This window comes from Metarhizium acridum (assembly GCF_019434415.1).
Source record: "Metarhizium acridum strain ARSEF 324 chromosome Unknown scaffold_1, whole genome shotgun sequence".
Lineage (NCBI taxonomy): Eukaryota > Fungi > Ascomycota > Sordariomycetes > Hypocreales > Clavicipitaceae > Metarhizium > Metarhizium acridum.
In genome coordinates this window covers 7,161,844-7,174,959 of record NW_027094015.1, presented here as the reverse complement: position 1 = coordinate 7,174,959, position 13,116 = coordinate 7,161,844, and the positions used below count along the sequence as shown (strand labels likewise).

The 13,116-nt window shown below is 52.6% G+C and overlaps 3 protein-coding genes across 4 annotated transcripts; 2 read left to right on the top strand and 1 right to left on the bottom strand.

The window, feature by feature from the left end:
- Positions 1-477: 477 nt before the first annotated feature.
- J3458_002213 (uncharacterized protein) lies at positions 478-1,983 on the bottom strand. Its single transcript, XM_007813301.2, has 4 exons — positions 1,903-1,983; positions 1,706-1,841; positions 1,331-1,642; positions 478-1,259 (listed from the first exon to the last, which is right to left on the bottom strand). The coding sequence occupies exons 1-4, from the start codon at positions 1,933-1,935 to the stop codon at positions 730-732; spliced, it is 1,011 nt and encodes a 336-aa protein (XP_007811492.2). The 5' UTR covers positions 1,936-1,983; the 3' UTR covers positions 478-729.
- Positions 1,984-4,148: 2,165 nt separating this feature from the next.
- On the top strand, positions 4,149-8,798 carry J3458_002212 (uncharacterized protein). Of its 2 annotated transcripts, XM_066117185.1 has the most exons (4): positions 4,149-4,669; positions 4,752-6,559; positions 6,617-6,885; positions 6,951-8,798. In XM_066117185.1, exons 1-4 carry the CDS (start codon positions 4,488-4,490, stop codon positions 7,662-7,664), a joined length of 2,973 nt encoding a protein of 990 aa, XP_065979077.1. In that variant the 5' UTR covers positions 4,149-4,487; the 3' UTR covers positions 7,665-8,798. The 2 variants fall into 2 exon arrangements, with proteins under 2 accessions (XP_065979077.1, XP_007811491.2); XM_007813300.2 differs by having other exon boundaries at positions 4,149-6,559.
- Positions 8,799-9,549: 751 nt separating this feature from the next.
- On the top strand, positions 9,550-12,494 carry RBF1_1 (Transcription factor rbf1 (RPG-box-binding factor) (Repressor-activator protein 1)). The gene has a single exon (XM_066123021.1). The coding sequence runs from the start codon at positions 10,060-10,062 to the stop codon at positions 12,112-12,114; it is 2,055 nt and encodes a 684-aa protein (XP_065979076.1). The 5' UTR covers positions 9,550-10,059; the 3' UTR covers positions 12,115-12,494.
- Positions 12,495-13,116: the final 622 nt, after the last annotated feature.

Here is a 13,116-nt window from a genome sequence, read left to right as displayed (position 1 = left end):
GGTGGCAGTCCTCTGGTACCCCATGAGTCCCTCTGCCACGGAGCCCTGGAAAGAACGAGGGCTTTTCGGAACGAGTTTGACCCTTCTGTTCTACAATTCAAAACTTCAGTACGTATTGCACAGTGCTTACGGCTTCAAGGAGAGGTACGTAGCTAATCCAAGGCGAACAGTCGGTGCAAGCATTCCAAAACGCTGATGCGGGAAGCCGTCAATTTGACTTGCGCCTCATAGAAACGATTGCCACTGCAGTCCATGCCATAGCTGTGTTTCTGTTTAATGTTGAAGAAAAGTCACACAAAAGAGATATTCAGAGCGTCGTCACATACGCGCAGCCCGACGAAACATATGAGGGATGCCAGGACAATGGACCATGCGAAAGGCTCTACCAGCTTTCGCTTCAATATTTTCACACGCGTGTTACACATTCCACGAGAAATATCCAAACGGCGCGGCAGACATGGCAGGCTACTGGGCAGAGGACAGGATCTTTGGCGGTGTCGTGCTCTTCGACAGAGGCAAGTCGGGGACAGAAGTAAGCTTCTCCCCGTACCATTATTCTTCTTCTCGAAAACTGACTGGGTTCCCAGTGCAAAAATGTCTACATACACTCTGGAAGGGTCCGGTGGACTGTTCGCATCTGGAGACCGCTCGAGACACAGTTCAAACGGATGCCTGGAGTGCGTCACGATCATTCACTCGTCATCGTCTACAGCTCGTCGCTTGGTACATTTACAACCGGCTGCCGCCTTCCTGTGGTACCTTGACAACGACCTTTCCCCAAGTCCCACGCCCCGACAACGCGACCAGCGCATCCTTGACTCTATCTAATCCGACAAACTCCTCGTCTGTGAATTCCGTTCCCCGAAGCTTGCCCTCCTTGACGAGCTTTGTGATGCCCTGCCATACGACGGGGACGGTTTCCCTCTCGTTGATGCTGTACGCGCCCCAGTGGATGCCCACGAGGGAAATGTTCTTGAGGAGAACCTTGTTCATGGCGACCTTTTCGATGGCGCCGCCGGCGAAGCCAACAATCAGAATCCGGCCGTTCCACGCGGTGCACTTGGTGGACTTGTCCACCAGTCCAACGGGGTCGTAGACAATGTCGACTCCGCGGCCCTTGGGAGTCAGCTTCTTGACTTTGGCAGGCCACTCGGGGTCCTTGTAATCGAGCACGTGGTCTGCACCAAAGGACTTGGCAACTTCTAGTTTTCTGGGCGTAGAAGCAGTGGCGATGACTGTGGCACCAAATGCTTTGGCGACTGTGCAAAGAACGTTAGTCCACGAGTGGCGCGTCCTGATACGCGTCGGCTTGTACACAAGGGCGGCGTACCTTGAACAGCGGCCAAGCCGACACCGCCCGCGGCGGCGTGAACCAAGACATAGTCGCCCTGCTTCACATTGGCTCGGACTACCAAAGCGCCATAGCTGGTGGGAGCGGTGATGAACAGGCCGGCCGCCTCGGTGAACGACCAGCCCTCGGGCACAGGCAGCAGAGAGGCCTCCTTCGCAACACACTTGGTGGCGTATGCTCCCTGCGAAGCGCCAAAAACTCGAGCTCCCTTGGGGAACCTGGGGTTCTCGGACCCCTTGGGCGTGGAAATGACGACGCCAGCGAACTCGGCGCCGGCAACCCATGGGAAAGCTGTCTCCTCAGTAAGCAAACGGTGAGGCTACCCCTGTCTTGGGCAAACGGGGGAATACATACGTGGCTGGTTCTGGTACTTGCCAGCAATCTGGAGGACATCGAAGAAGTTGGTCGCAGCGGCGCGGACCTCGATCAGATACTCGTCATCTTTGGGCACGGGGTCCGGCAGTTCAGACACCTTGAGCTCTGTTGCAGACTTGAACCCGCAGGTTAGTTGGCCGGTTCCTCCGGTGCATAATGTGCGCGGGTTGCGGTACCTTGACGTATTCTTTAACCTGAATGCCCTTCATCTTTGATTCAATGGGCTCCGCTCCAGGAATAAAAAGTTGAGGCGAGCTTATGGAGATGAGGTTTCAGTTGGAGGTGGCCGGTGATGGGCGGCGATCGGAGCGGAGGCCCGGGTTTATGAATGGCGTGGTGGAGAGCCGAGGCATCCCAGCGGCGTTGCCGAAATACCGAATACATGTAGCGCAACTGGCCACTGAGAGAGCTCCAACTCGTGCGCGCTGGATCTGGGGAAATGGGCGGTTCCTCCCTTCCGGCAGTGCGTGGTCAGGCCCGATGCCGATGGCATTGCCTAGATAGGCAAGTTGCTCCGTGTCAGAGCTGCCGGGCGCAACTCCCAGATACGCCGCCTTGAATTCTTATCATACCGAACGGATGAGTGGTTGCGTCGTTTTTCCGAAATTCCAGTGAGTTTACTCTTTTATGTAGGTCGTAATATGCGATCCCCAGAAAAGCAGCAACAAGGGTGAGTGACCTTGAATCTTTGGATCCTAACAACCCATGAAATCATGCCAGTAGTTAGCGCCATGGAAGCAACATGCCGAAATACTAATCCGGCCTACCTATTGGTGTCGAAGCTACCAGTCGTGACAATGACGCATCCGTATTCGGAGTCCTATTCACATTTAATACCCAATTGTTCTGTATTCCATTGTCTAGAATGTTGTGGCTGGCATTCTGGGCAAAGTTTTCCCTTTAGCGAGAGGCTCGCGTTTATTGTTGGCATTCGAAATGCTCAGTACGTACTTTGCAAATATGGACTCAGGCGCACTAAATTGAAATATTCGCAGTAATATGTTATTAAGTTAATTTTTTTTTTAGAAAAAAGGAATAAAATAAAATAAAAATAAGAAAGGCCAGATGATCATGCAAGACTTCTAGCAATACTATATTTCAGCCGTACCTAGGTAGTAATATGTTATGCTTTAAATATAAGTCTACCCTCTGCTGAAACCGCATGATATAGTTTGAAAACCGGAGTCGAGATACATTCGCCGGTACAGGAGGGCGGAATGTTAATCTTGAAACGCCAAAGTCCCTCAGACGAGCCCTGCTTTGAACAATGGGAGACGTTAGATGCGCCACGCATCCGTCCCAAAGACACTTCCATCATTAAACTCGTGCTCCATTCAGATGCCATCGCGCATTCATGTCTATAGTTGGTGTAGCATCAGAAGGTAAATCTGCCTGTAGTATTGACAATTGTCCAGTACCTCATAAATTTAATGTTCACTTCCTTCACTTGAGCTGGGACCCACGACATTCTGATGACTTACTTCTTTTCCCTTTTGCAAGGATGCGTAATCATGGAGAATAATTGCCAGCTCCCATGGGCTCCTAATTTTGGCGGTGATGGACCAAAGTAGCAATTCATGTACGTATTGCTATAGGGTAGGGTTGCTCACGGGCTCGGCCCAGTCCGGTTCCAGGGAACGCATCCGAAGATTCAATACAGACAGTAATACCCAAGGAATGTAGTGGAAATGTGTGTTGTTTGTAGGCTAAGGTTGTTGTCGACCAAACGATCAATGTCATGTGATGTACTCGGTGCAGGTTGAAGGCCGTTCACGATGGGAAGGTGTCAACCCAACCTTGTTTGGACATCAGACCCGCAGAAGCCTCTTCTCTTCTCTTCTGTCTGCCTGCCTCGGCTACCACCTACCGATCATCCAAGCTGCGGTATTCCGGCATCGCTGACCCGCTCGATTCCACGTTGGAGACAAGACCATGCTTGACCGAGTACGGAGCGCGCATTTCGAGTTGACGTTTGCTCGGGGAATGCGGGGTGATTGGGCTGATTCCTACCGAGCACGCAGTTTGAATCCCCAGGTTGGCGCAGACAAAGAGGCGCGACATGAAAACCCTCATCGCCATCTCTCCGTATTTGGTCAAGGAACATCCGTCCAACTACTCCGTGCCTTACTTCAATACCGGTCGTATCGTCACTCTGGTGGACTCGGCCCAAAAATCCCTTGGGAGGACGGGGTAGGACAATCTTTCAATCACACCTCTCTTGCATCATGACAGCGGCCCCGGTCAACCACGCTGTCTGCCTTGCTGCTTTGTTGCTGACGCCCCTGCCAGGGTCTGGCCAATAAATGGATAGCCACCCTGGATCTCACAGCCACGCAATCGGGTATCGTTCGATTGGCTGAGGGGGGGTTTTCCCGCCCATCCGTCATCAAGGTTGACAAGCTTGGCTCCAGATGGGGGATCTGTTCGTCCCTGGGCCTTGTCCCTCAAACCCTCAATTGGGCTGTGGCTCAAGTCCTACGGCTCTGCAGCAGGAGTCCTACATATGTATGCATGCCGACGAGAGCTGGGCGAAGGCCTCCCAGGACAAGCACCTGGACCAGTCGACGACCCTCACCAGAGTCACCACAGCCTGGTTTCCTGTAGCCTCACTCTTTCCCGGTTGAAGGACTATGGTCGTGAGTTAAACACCTGGGGCTACGACCATGTAGCGAGTCTTTTCCCCTTTTATTTTTGGTGTCGTCACTTTGAAGCCTCGGTTGGGTGCGGTTGACCGTTGTTCTTCTGAGCATCTGTTGCCACCATGGAGAGCAGTAAACGTTCTTCATTTGACGAGATTAGCATTACGGCTTCTGCCATACGAAGATTTACTCGTACCCCTACAAGCCATCGATTAAGCCTCGGACGCTCAACCACTGCCTCGACATCTTCATCGTCCATCAGGTCCTTTGAGTCTGAGAGGCAGCCGCCATGTGTGTATGAAACGTGGGTAACCCGCACCATGCAGTCCTCTGAAAAGAAGTCCCCCGCAGGGCTAAGAGCAAATACTGATGAAGGAAATCTTCAGCACGCGTGACACTTCGTCGGATGAATGTGCTCTGCATAGATTCATTGTATGGGCTGCAGTCAAGCGAAATGTTTGTCCCAAGATGACCGCCGAGGAGCGGAGGGAATGTCCTTTGCTTCGTTGCCGAAAGCGTTTCCCCAACCATGAGCTATTGCTTCAGCACCTCTATGATTGCAAGCACCTCGAGTTTGGCGAGTACTGGTGCTATGACTGTGGTCAGGCCGAGACGTTCCATGAGATCAACAAGTGCCGACGCTGCCTCGGCCATCCTTCGAAACGAAAGAAGTTGATATCACTGGCAAAGTCTGTGTTTTCATCCTTGGGAAGACCCAAGTCTCCTATTTCCACTCCTTCGCCTCCGAATCTTGACATTGAAGACAACCCGCCTAGCTACGATGGACTTGTTCACGATGAGCGCCCAACAGAGGCCCATAGAGGATTCGAGCTGCAGTCGAATGAGATTCACGAAATTGACTCGAGTGAGGTCACGCTTGCTCCGATTCCTGAGGACAGGGAAGTTTCCCAACAAGATTACTTAAGCCGGTCATCCTCCACGTCCTCAGCATATACCGCTTGTACACAGCCTCTATCTGTTTATTCTCGAGAGTCTATGACCGGGAACAAGTCCCCCGTGAACTACGAAGAGTATATAAATTGGTCTTCGTCGCCGCCCATTCAGACTGTTTCCCCAGTCGACCTTGCGAAGCCGGACACGGCGAATACATTTTCTAAGCCAGCACTGCAACTCAATACAAGAGCAGCCTTTGACTTCTCTCGAGCTCGATCACGACGTCGAAGTAGAAACCTGCAGCCGAGCTCATCAGTCAGATCAACTAGTAGCACGACGAGCACGAACAGCACGAACAGCACATCGAGCATGGCCAGCTGCACCATTTCTACCATGTCAGGATGGTCTGGAGCTTGGGAAAATGGTATTGGATTTGAGTCGACCCTGACTTCTCCTGCAGATGATGTGCCAAACCCGGACGATGTCTTCCCATGTTCGCGGCCCTTGCCACCACAGCCGGAGGTTGACGACGTGAACATGACCTTTTCACATTCCGTGGACGGACCGACTGGCCTCATAGGCTTGACAGAACTCCCTGCTGATGTCCCAATGGTGCTGGATCTCGTGGATGCCAACCAACCAAGCGTGCCTTCCACCGCCCCTCTTGTACCTTCTCCAGCGGAGACCTTGCGGCCGGACGGCCCCCAAAAGGAGAGCCAACAATCACAGCATCTTCTTGCGGATCTCAAGCGCCATGTTGCGAAACAGGCTAGCCCTCATGAACTCATACATTCAGCGCGAGAAACATTGAATCTCCATGTGTCTGGCTCACTACAGAAGTTACAGCCGTTAAACCACGATGGGAAGAACCATGTGGTTTCACGCTTTTGCAGTATACCAGCGAATTCGGTTTCCTTGACTGGTTTGGAGACAATGTCGGACATTTTTCAAGGCCAGAAGGTGCAATCCCCGGCGAACATGTTGTGCTTTTTGCATGTCGTATATTCACTTTCCCTCGTGATACACGAACAAGACGCTGGAAACTGGTTGACGAAATTATTCAATCAGGCTGTATCCTATTGCTCTTGGATGACGCACGAGGACAAGTTTGCATATCTGCAAGTCGTTGAATTCCTTTGGAAGCCTGGCGATGTGACTGATGAAGATTATATGCGCATTCTACAACGATGCCTCACTGAGCCCTCGTCTACCCCGACTGCCAGAAAAGGCAAAGGACTCGCTATGCCTATCGACTTCAACGACGACCCGTTACTGTTCATTTCGCAATACTTCTTAGACGGTATGGCTGCTGGATAATGAGGTATGGACCTGTGAGTACAAGCTGACCACCTTATAGAAGTAGAATACGCCGTGCTGCGAAACACAACAAAACCAGAAATCCAAACATCCAACCTCTGTACAAAACATCTGAAAGATACCAATCTTGCCACGATGCAAGACTCTCCGTTTGTAGATGCAGCAAAGAGTTTGATTTTCGCCTTGTCTCAACAGTATCACGATGCCGGCGGATTTGTTTCAAGTATGAAGGAACTATTGGATCGAATCGAGTCCAATCACGTCTGTACAGTCCGCCGTCTTCAGCTTGAATTGCTACAGTCTGGAAAGGTAAGAATGATACGAGGTTCCGGCTGCCAGTGTGTGTGTGATTTATGTGCTGACCATCTCCACAGATGCAATTGCCCCCGGACTTGTACTTTGATGTATACGTTAAACAAACCCGAGCCCACATCGACTCTCTTCAGATTCAAAATGGCCTTCAATACACGCTCAGATTGCAATATCACAAGCTTGGTATTGAGTTGATGGCATCCATCATGCACGGTTCTGACGTCCCAGCCCTGGGCATAGACTTGGGCGAGCTACAGCCTGAGATATCAGATGATGGCATGTCGGAACTACAAATACCATTGAACTTTGCCTTCGATGATTTAGTTCCATTCCAGCCAGGTTTGCCAATCGATGACGAGCCTTTAGGTTCTATACGGGCCACTGAACATGCACCTGTCAACCAACAACAGTGGCTGTCTGCGTCCAACACGCCATCCACACTCATCTCGGCGCCTTCCCAAGCCCGAACGCCTTCGACGCCCTCCACATCAGGAGAGGCAGCATTGCCAAACAAACGGAACTCCGAAATGTGTTGTGAGATTTGCGGCTACAGACCAAAGGGAAACCCTCAGTGGTTCCATGGAAGTATGGCTAAACACAAGAAATTAATGCATGCCAACACTCCTCCCAAAATCTATCCATGCCCATTCCCGGGGTGCAACAGCCAGTATAAAAATCGTCCTGACAATCTACGCCAACATCAAATCGAAAAGGGGCATTTTGTGGACGGCCAAGAAGGGTCTACTAAGAGCCGAAAGAGGAGGAAGATGGAATAGAGAGGGTCAAGGATAACGAGGGTTTTTGTGTTGTGCCACTTTTTTATGCTCCTCTGCTGTGTCCTGTATGATGACAGGCAGGTTTGGGAGGGAGCTGGGGTCTAATGATTTATGGCCTTCTGCAGGACTCGGCGGGCTCTGGGTTCATGCACGGTCAAAAAGGTAGGAGTCGTGGAACAATTTGGCTGATACATGGGTCAATTGGTCGTTTTGATGACCACGCTATGTTGACTCATTGGCTGGTGGTGCGAGATAGAAAGGACGGGGGGCAAGGGATGTATGACAAACTTCCTCAACATGGCGGGAAGGAATGCCTATCACGGCGGGCTGGATTGACAAGTTGCCTGTCAAAAAACAAAACGCCGGGATATTATGCCGACGCCATTAATGATTGCCTAAGTACCTAGTAGACAGCACGCACTATTGTGTCATGCGGTATGAATATTCACGTTAGGACGACATTGATGGAAATTTGGAAAGCGTGAAGTGGAATGAATAAATTGCCGCCTGTTTGTATCCGGATGAAATGCACGCCGTAGCTTCCTAGGTCCCTCAAGTGCTCGTACTCGAGCACTTGGTCCGCAAAGCCGGAGGAACAACAAGGAAGGATGACGCGCTCTGGAACAGGCTGCCCCCTGGAACGAAGAGTCGAGGACAGCTAAGCCGGTCAGGTAGGGTACATATGTAGACACTGGCAAACCGGAGGCAGAGCCAGCATAGCAACACGGACGTCGACAATTGGCTCTGGCGGATGGCCACTGTTTCTGAAGTTGACGATTGGCCGGCTGGCCCTCACGTCAGACATGGCCAAAAGACGGGCACGGAGCACGAAATAGCTTGTGCATTTTCGTCCTTTCGTCCTACATGGTGATTGGCGCACGTCACGTGGTGGGGACCAAGGTATGTTGGCGCTTGGCATTTGGCATATTCACATTCCTGCCAACGCCAACGCCGTAGGAAAAGCATGGGGAAAAACAGAACAGAAACGACGAGGGAGGCAGGCCAAGGGCATATTGTCGGCAGTTTTTGACTGTAGACAGTTGCTTGCTCGAGTACGGAGGCACTCAAGCTTGGCGTTGTAAATCCATGGATCCGATGACCTAAACCTTGGCCTGAGTCTCGCGCTGGACGGCAGGCAGGCGCACAGTCAGCAGGGTGGGCAACAGGGTGGCTGGTCCCATTCAATCAATGTTAGACCACCAGCAGACCACTTTCCGCCGTCGCGTCCGGCACATCTACAACAACATACATAGGGCTGCTAGCCAGCTTGCCGACCAGGCCGCCCATATCTGAGCTAGCCGGCTCCTGGCTGTGTATAAGTCGAGGTCTGGACGACTCCAAATCTGGCTCATCTTTGCAACCAGACTGCCGGTGAAAGGTGGTGGGCGTGTGTGTGACTGGACAAGAGGCCGGTTTGACGCTAGCCAAGTCGTCTCAGTTGCCGTCACTGGCGAATGTCATGCCGACCCTTGCTGGGCCATGCCGGGCCTCTTTATGTCCACGGGAACTGCCAATGCCAATTTGTCGTGCTGGGCAATGCTAAAAAACGCACGTCTATGGCAAAAACGCGATGATCGATGCAAAAAGCCTTTGAACCTTGTCGGGCTGGACTCGTACGCCTCCCTCCCGTTTGACCAAATTAATCGCCTCACGTCTCCACCCCTCGAGTGCCAGCCAACGAGCGTTTCTGCGGAAGTGTGCTTGTGAGCGAGCCAGAGTCCGCTTCTGCCAGTGCCACCTTCCCATGCCTGCTACCACCACATCTGGACCAGACCAGACATTAACGTTGTGAGTGCGCAACGTGCTCCATTCCGCCTGCCTGCCTGCCTGCCTGCCCGGCCGCCCGCACAACCCGACCAGAATTTTTTTAGATTTTTTTTTTTTTGCCCTTGGTCTTGCAACACCCGTGGACTGTCTCCCCAGCTCCTCCCTTCCCTCTGCCCACACCTCTCGGGCGCGCACCTCCACGCACCTCCACGCCTCCTCCAGCCCATTATCGACACCCCCAAACCAGGTCCAGGGTTTCCATTGCGCAGCCCAGTTTCTTTTTCAACGTCCATCACCAGCTCAGCCGTTGACGAGGGCTTCAACGACGGCCGAGATCACGACGATACCGACGGCCAACGTTGACGACCAACTAAACTCGAACGCCGCCTGAGAGAGAGGAGCGGATGTGGGAGCATCGCCGACGCGTTTCCGACTTGCCCTCAACCACGGCTCGTCCCTCAACTCTCTCTGCTTGGCGACGTTGAGCGAAGCGGCGCCGTCGTTTTTTCTCTCTCTTTGTCTTTGGCATCTCTCTCTTCCCTTTTCATTGTTACGGCCACAGAGCTTTGCGTGCCACGCGCCATCACGACGATTTGGCGCCGCTACCTCTCCCGCAGATAGACACATCATGTCGAGTTTGGGACCGTCTGGCTCCAATGCCCACGGGTTAAACTTCTCGCAAGCTAGCCTCAGACGAAGTGCTGGATTTCCTCCAACCCACGCGAATCAGCATCAGCATCAACCGAATAAGCAATCTCCGGCCCCCCATGCCGCGTCGCCATATCAACCACAGGGCTACACGCCTCAGCAGCCTCCCCAAGGCACATATCCTCCACATCTCTTCGCATCGCCGGTGAATCCAAATATCCCCAACGGCCACCCGCCTTCACGAACTCCCAACTCACACGTACCACCAAATGCCCTCGGTGTTCAGCGACAGAGGGCGGCGCCGCCGAGGCAGCAGATGCCGCCTCAGCCAAATCCGCCGCCCATGATGTTCCCGACGTCCATGAGTCAATCGGTCCAGCATGACCCAATTCTGTCTCATCAACACCAGCAGCCACATCCTTCCCATCCAGGCCACCCTGGGCATCCAAGCCACCAGCAGCACCCACCTCACCATCAGCAGCAAGGGCATCACCAGCAGCATCCAGGCCACCAACCTCATCAACAACAACAGCAACAACAACAGCAGCAGCAGCATCAACAACATCAACATCAACAGCACCACCAGCACCAACAGCACCAACAACATCAACATCAACAGCACCAACAGCATCCAGCACATCCGGCACACCCGGCACATCCTGCGCATCAGACTCATCCAGGCCATCCAGGCCATCAGGGACGCCAAAGCGTCCAGCCTCACCAGTCTCATGGCCGTTCGCAACAGTCAACGCCGCAGCAGCAGCAGCAGCAACAACAACAACCCCAACAACCGCCCCAGCAACCACAACAACAGCAGCAGCCGCAACCGCCGCAGGCTCAGGTAACTCCTCAGCCTGCTCCGCAGCAGTCAACGCCCCAGCCGCCTCAGCAACAGATTCCGCAACAGCAGATGCCCCAACAGCAGCAGCAGCAACCTCCCCAGCAGCAACAAGTTCAGCAAGTTCAGCAAGTCAATCAGGTACACGCCTCCCCTCAGCAGCCTGCTGCTCAGATTCCCCAACAGCAGGCAAACCATGCGGGCAGTGATATGGATGTTGATGGGCCTCAAGATGGAGATACGTCTGAAGTCAATGGTCTCGACTCGAAGCTTTTGAATGACCCTTCCTACGTTCCCTCGCAGCCTATGGGAGAGATGATGTCTCCACCGCCTGAAGGAGGAAGCTATCCAACATTAGAAGCTGTGCAAAAAGCTGTTCTGCGTTATTGCACATCTGTTGGCTATGCCATTGTTATTGGCCGCTCCAAGAAGACGGTCCCTGGCCTCAAGAAAGTCCTGTTTGTTTGCGATCGTGCCGGAAAGCCACCTAGTAGGGTGAGCCCGGAATTCCGCAAGCGCAAAACATCATCCAGGAAATGCGATTGTCCTTTTGGCTTTTTTGCCATTGAACAACGTACTCAGTGGACGATTCGCTACCGCCCTGATCCTGCGCATCTGCAGCACAATCATGGCCCAAGTGAGAGTCCTTCCAATCACCCCGCCGCCAGAAAGCTCGACAGCAAGATGGTGGCGGCTGTCAAACAGCTGAAGGAAAACGGTACGCAAAAACCATCAAAAGGTTCAAATTCTACCAAAAGTACTTCTGCTGACCATCTCGCAGGGGCAGGCGTATCCGAAACACTACAGATTCTGCAAACCGAAAATCCGGACTGTCACTTGCTCCCGAGGGATATATACAATGCAAGAGCTGCTATAAATCGAAACCCACAGAAGGTGGCAACAGGACTTGCCGAGAATAGGCCGGCGATATACACAAAACCGCAGCAATCACCGGAAGACAGGATTCGGGCGGACCTTCGCAGAGAGCTGGCAAAGGCGCGAGAGGATCTGCAGAAGATTGAAGAGGAGAAGCAAAAAGAAATCGATGCACTGAAAAGCCAACTGGAAGAAAAAGAAAAGCTCATAAAGAGATTCGAGATGTTTATTGATATATGTAACGAGCGCGTCATGGTTCAACGGGAGAGGCTGGCAGGACCAGATGGCAACCTAGCAATCGGGGGAAACTCGGTAGTGTGAGCCCGGGCTACGCCTACTGTTCGCTGCCATTGTTTGTTGTACTTTTGTCAATACTTTTGTCACGGAAGGAAAGTCAGGTCGTTTTATGGATCATGGGGCCATGGGACTGGCTGGCTAGGGCGGCGTTTTATTTTTGGGAGTGTGGGAATGCGACTACTTGTTGCTTTTGCGTTTGCTTGACGGAAGCCTTGGGGTTACAGCTACGAATGCGTGAAAACAAGAGATATGGGAGAGGGAAGGGTGGAGGGAAAGATGGGTAGGATGGGTTGACATGTGGAAATGAAAACGTGGGTTTGTCTGGAGTATAGTTATTTTTTCGCCGTTTCATGTTTGGGGAGCCTGAGAGTTGGAATTCATATTTGACACACATTGTCTTGTACGCCTGAAAATCTACGACTTTCCTATTTCTCCAGATGACCCTGATGTGATTTGCCATGAATCAACAAGTGGGAAAACGCCACAGCCGGTGGACGAGATGTGCGGTGAAACGACATGGACGTACGGAGTATGTGAGTAAATATTGAAGGTGTCGATGTAGTGGACCTTGGGTCAGGATGGTGGGTTTTCAGTGACAGCAGAGGTGTGTGGATGAGGCGCCTGGGTGGTGGACGGCAGCGGGAAGCCTTGACGGTTGATGCGTGCGAGATGTCGGCAGGCGGGTCAGGACCTGGCCTTGACACATGGCTCAGTGTGCAGCCCTCACACGGGAGGATCAATTGATGGAGCCGTGGACTGGTAGTAACTTACCTAGGTACGGAGTATGTAGCGGGAACATGCATCTCGAGCCGCTGCGTCGAGCACGCAGGCTTGCAGAGCCCAGGAAGAGAGCATCATATCGGTAAGTCCCGCTTACCGCGGTTTGACGAGACGCAGAAAATGCAGACATGGAAAAAAGTTAAGACACTGATGCCGGCTCAATCTGCAAGCTGGATAAACCGGACGACGGGCGGGCTGGATCTGGAAACGAACAGTTCCCCCCTTCCCTCCGCCCCCCACCGTTTC

What these genes read in the sequence shown, in the direction of transcription:
- J3458_002212 (XM_066117185.1), top strand. Translation starts at nt 4,488, where the DNA reads ATGGAGAGCAGTAAACGTTCTTCATTTGACGAGATTAGCATTACGGCT. An exon ending in TTCGCAATACTTCTTAGACG is followed by an intron (nt 6,560 to 6,616) that starts GTATGGCTGCTG and finishes ACCACCTTATAG; the next exon opens with AAGTAGAATACGCCGTGCTG. An exon ending in AATTGCTACAGTCTGGAAAG is followed by an intron (nt 6,886 to 6,950) that starts GTAAGAATGATA and finishes CCATCTCCACAG; the next exon opens with ATGCAATTGCCCCCGGACTT.
- J3458_002213 (XM_007813301.2), bottom strand. Translation starts at nt 1,935, where the DNA reads ATGAAGGGCATTCAGGTTAAAGAATACGTCAAG. An exon ending in AGGTTAAAGAATACGTCAAG is followed by an intron (nt 1,842 to 1,902) that starts GTACCGCAACCC and finishes TGCGGGTTCAAG; the next exon opens with TCTGCAACAGAGCTCAAGGT. An exon ending in CAAGTACCAGAACCAGCCAC is followed by an intron (nt 1,643 to 1,705) that starts GTATGTATTCCC and finishes CTGAGGAGACAG; the next exon opens with CTTTCCCATGGGTTGCCGGC.
- RBF1_1 (XM_066123021.1), top strand. Translation starts at nt 10,060, where the DNA reads ATGTCGAGTTTGGGACCGTCTGGCTCCAATGCCCACGGGTTAAACTTC.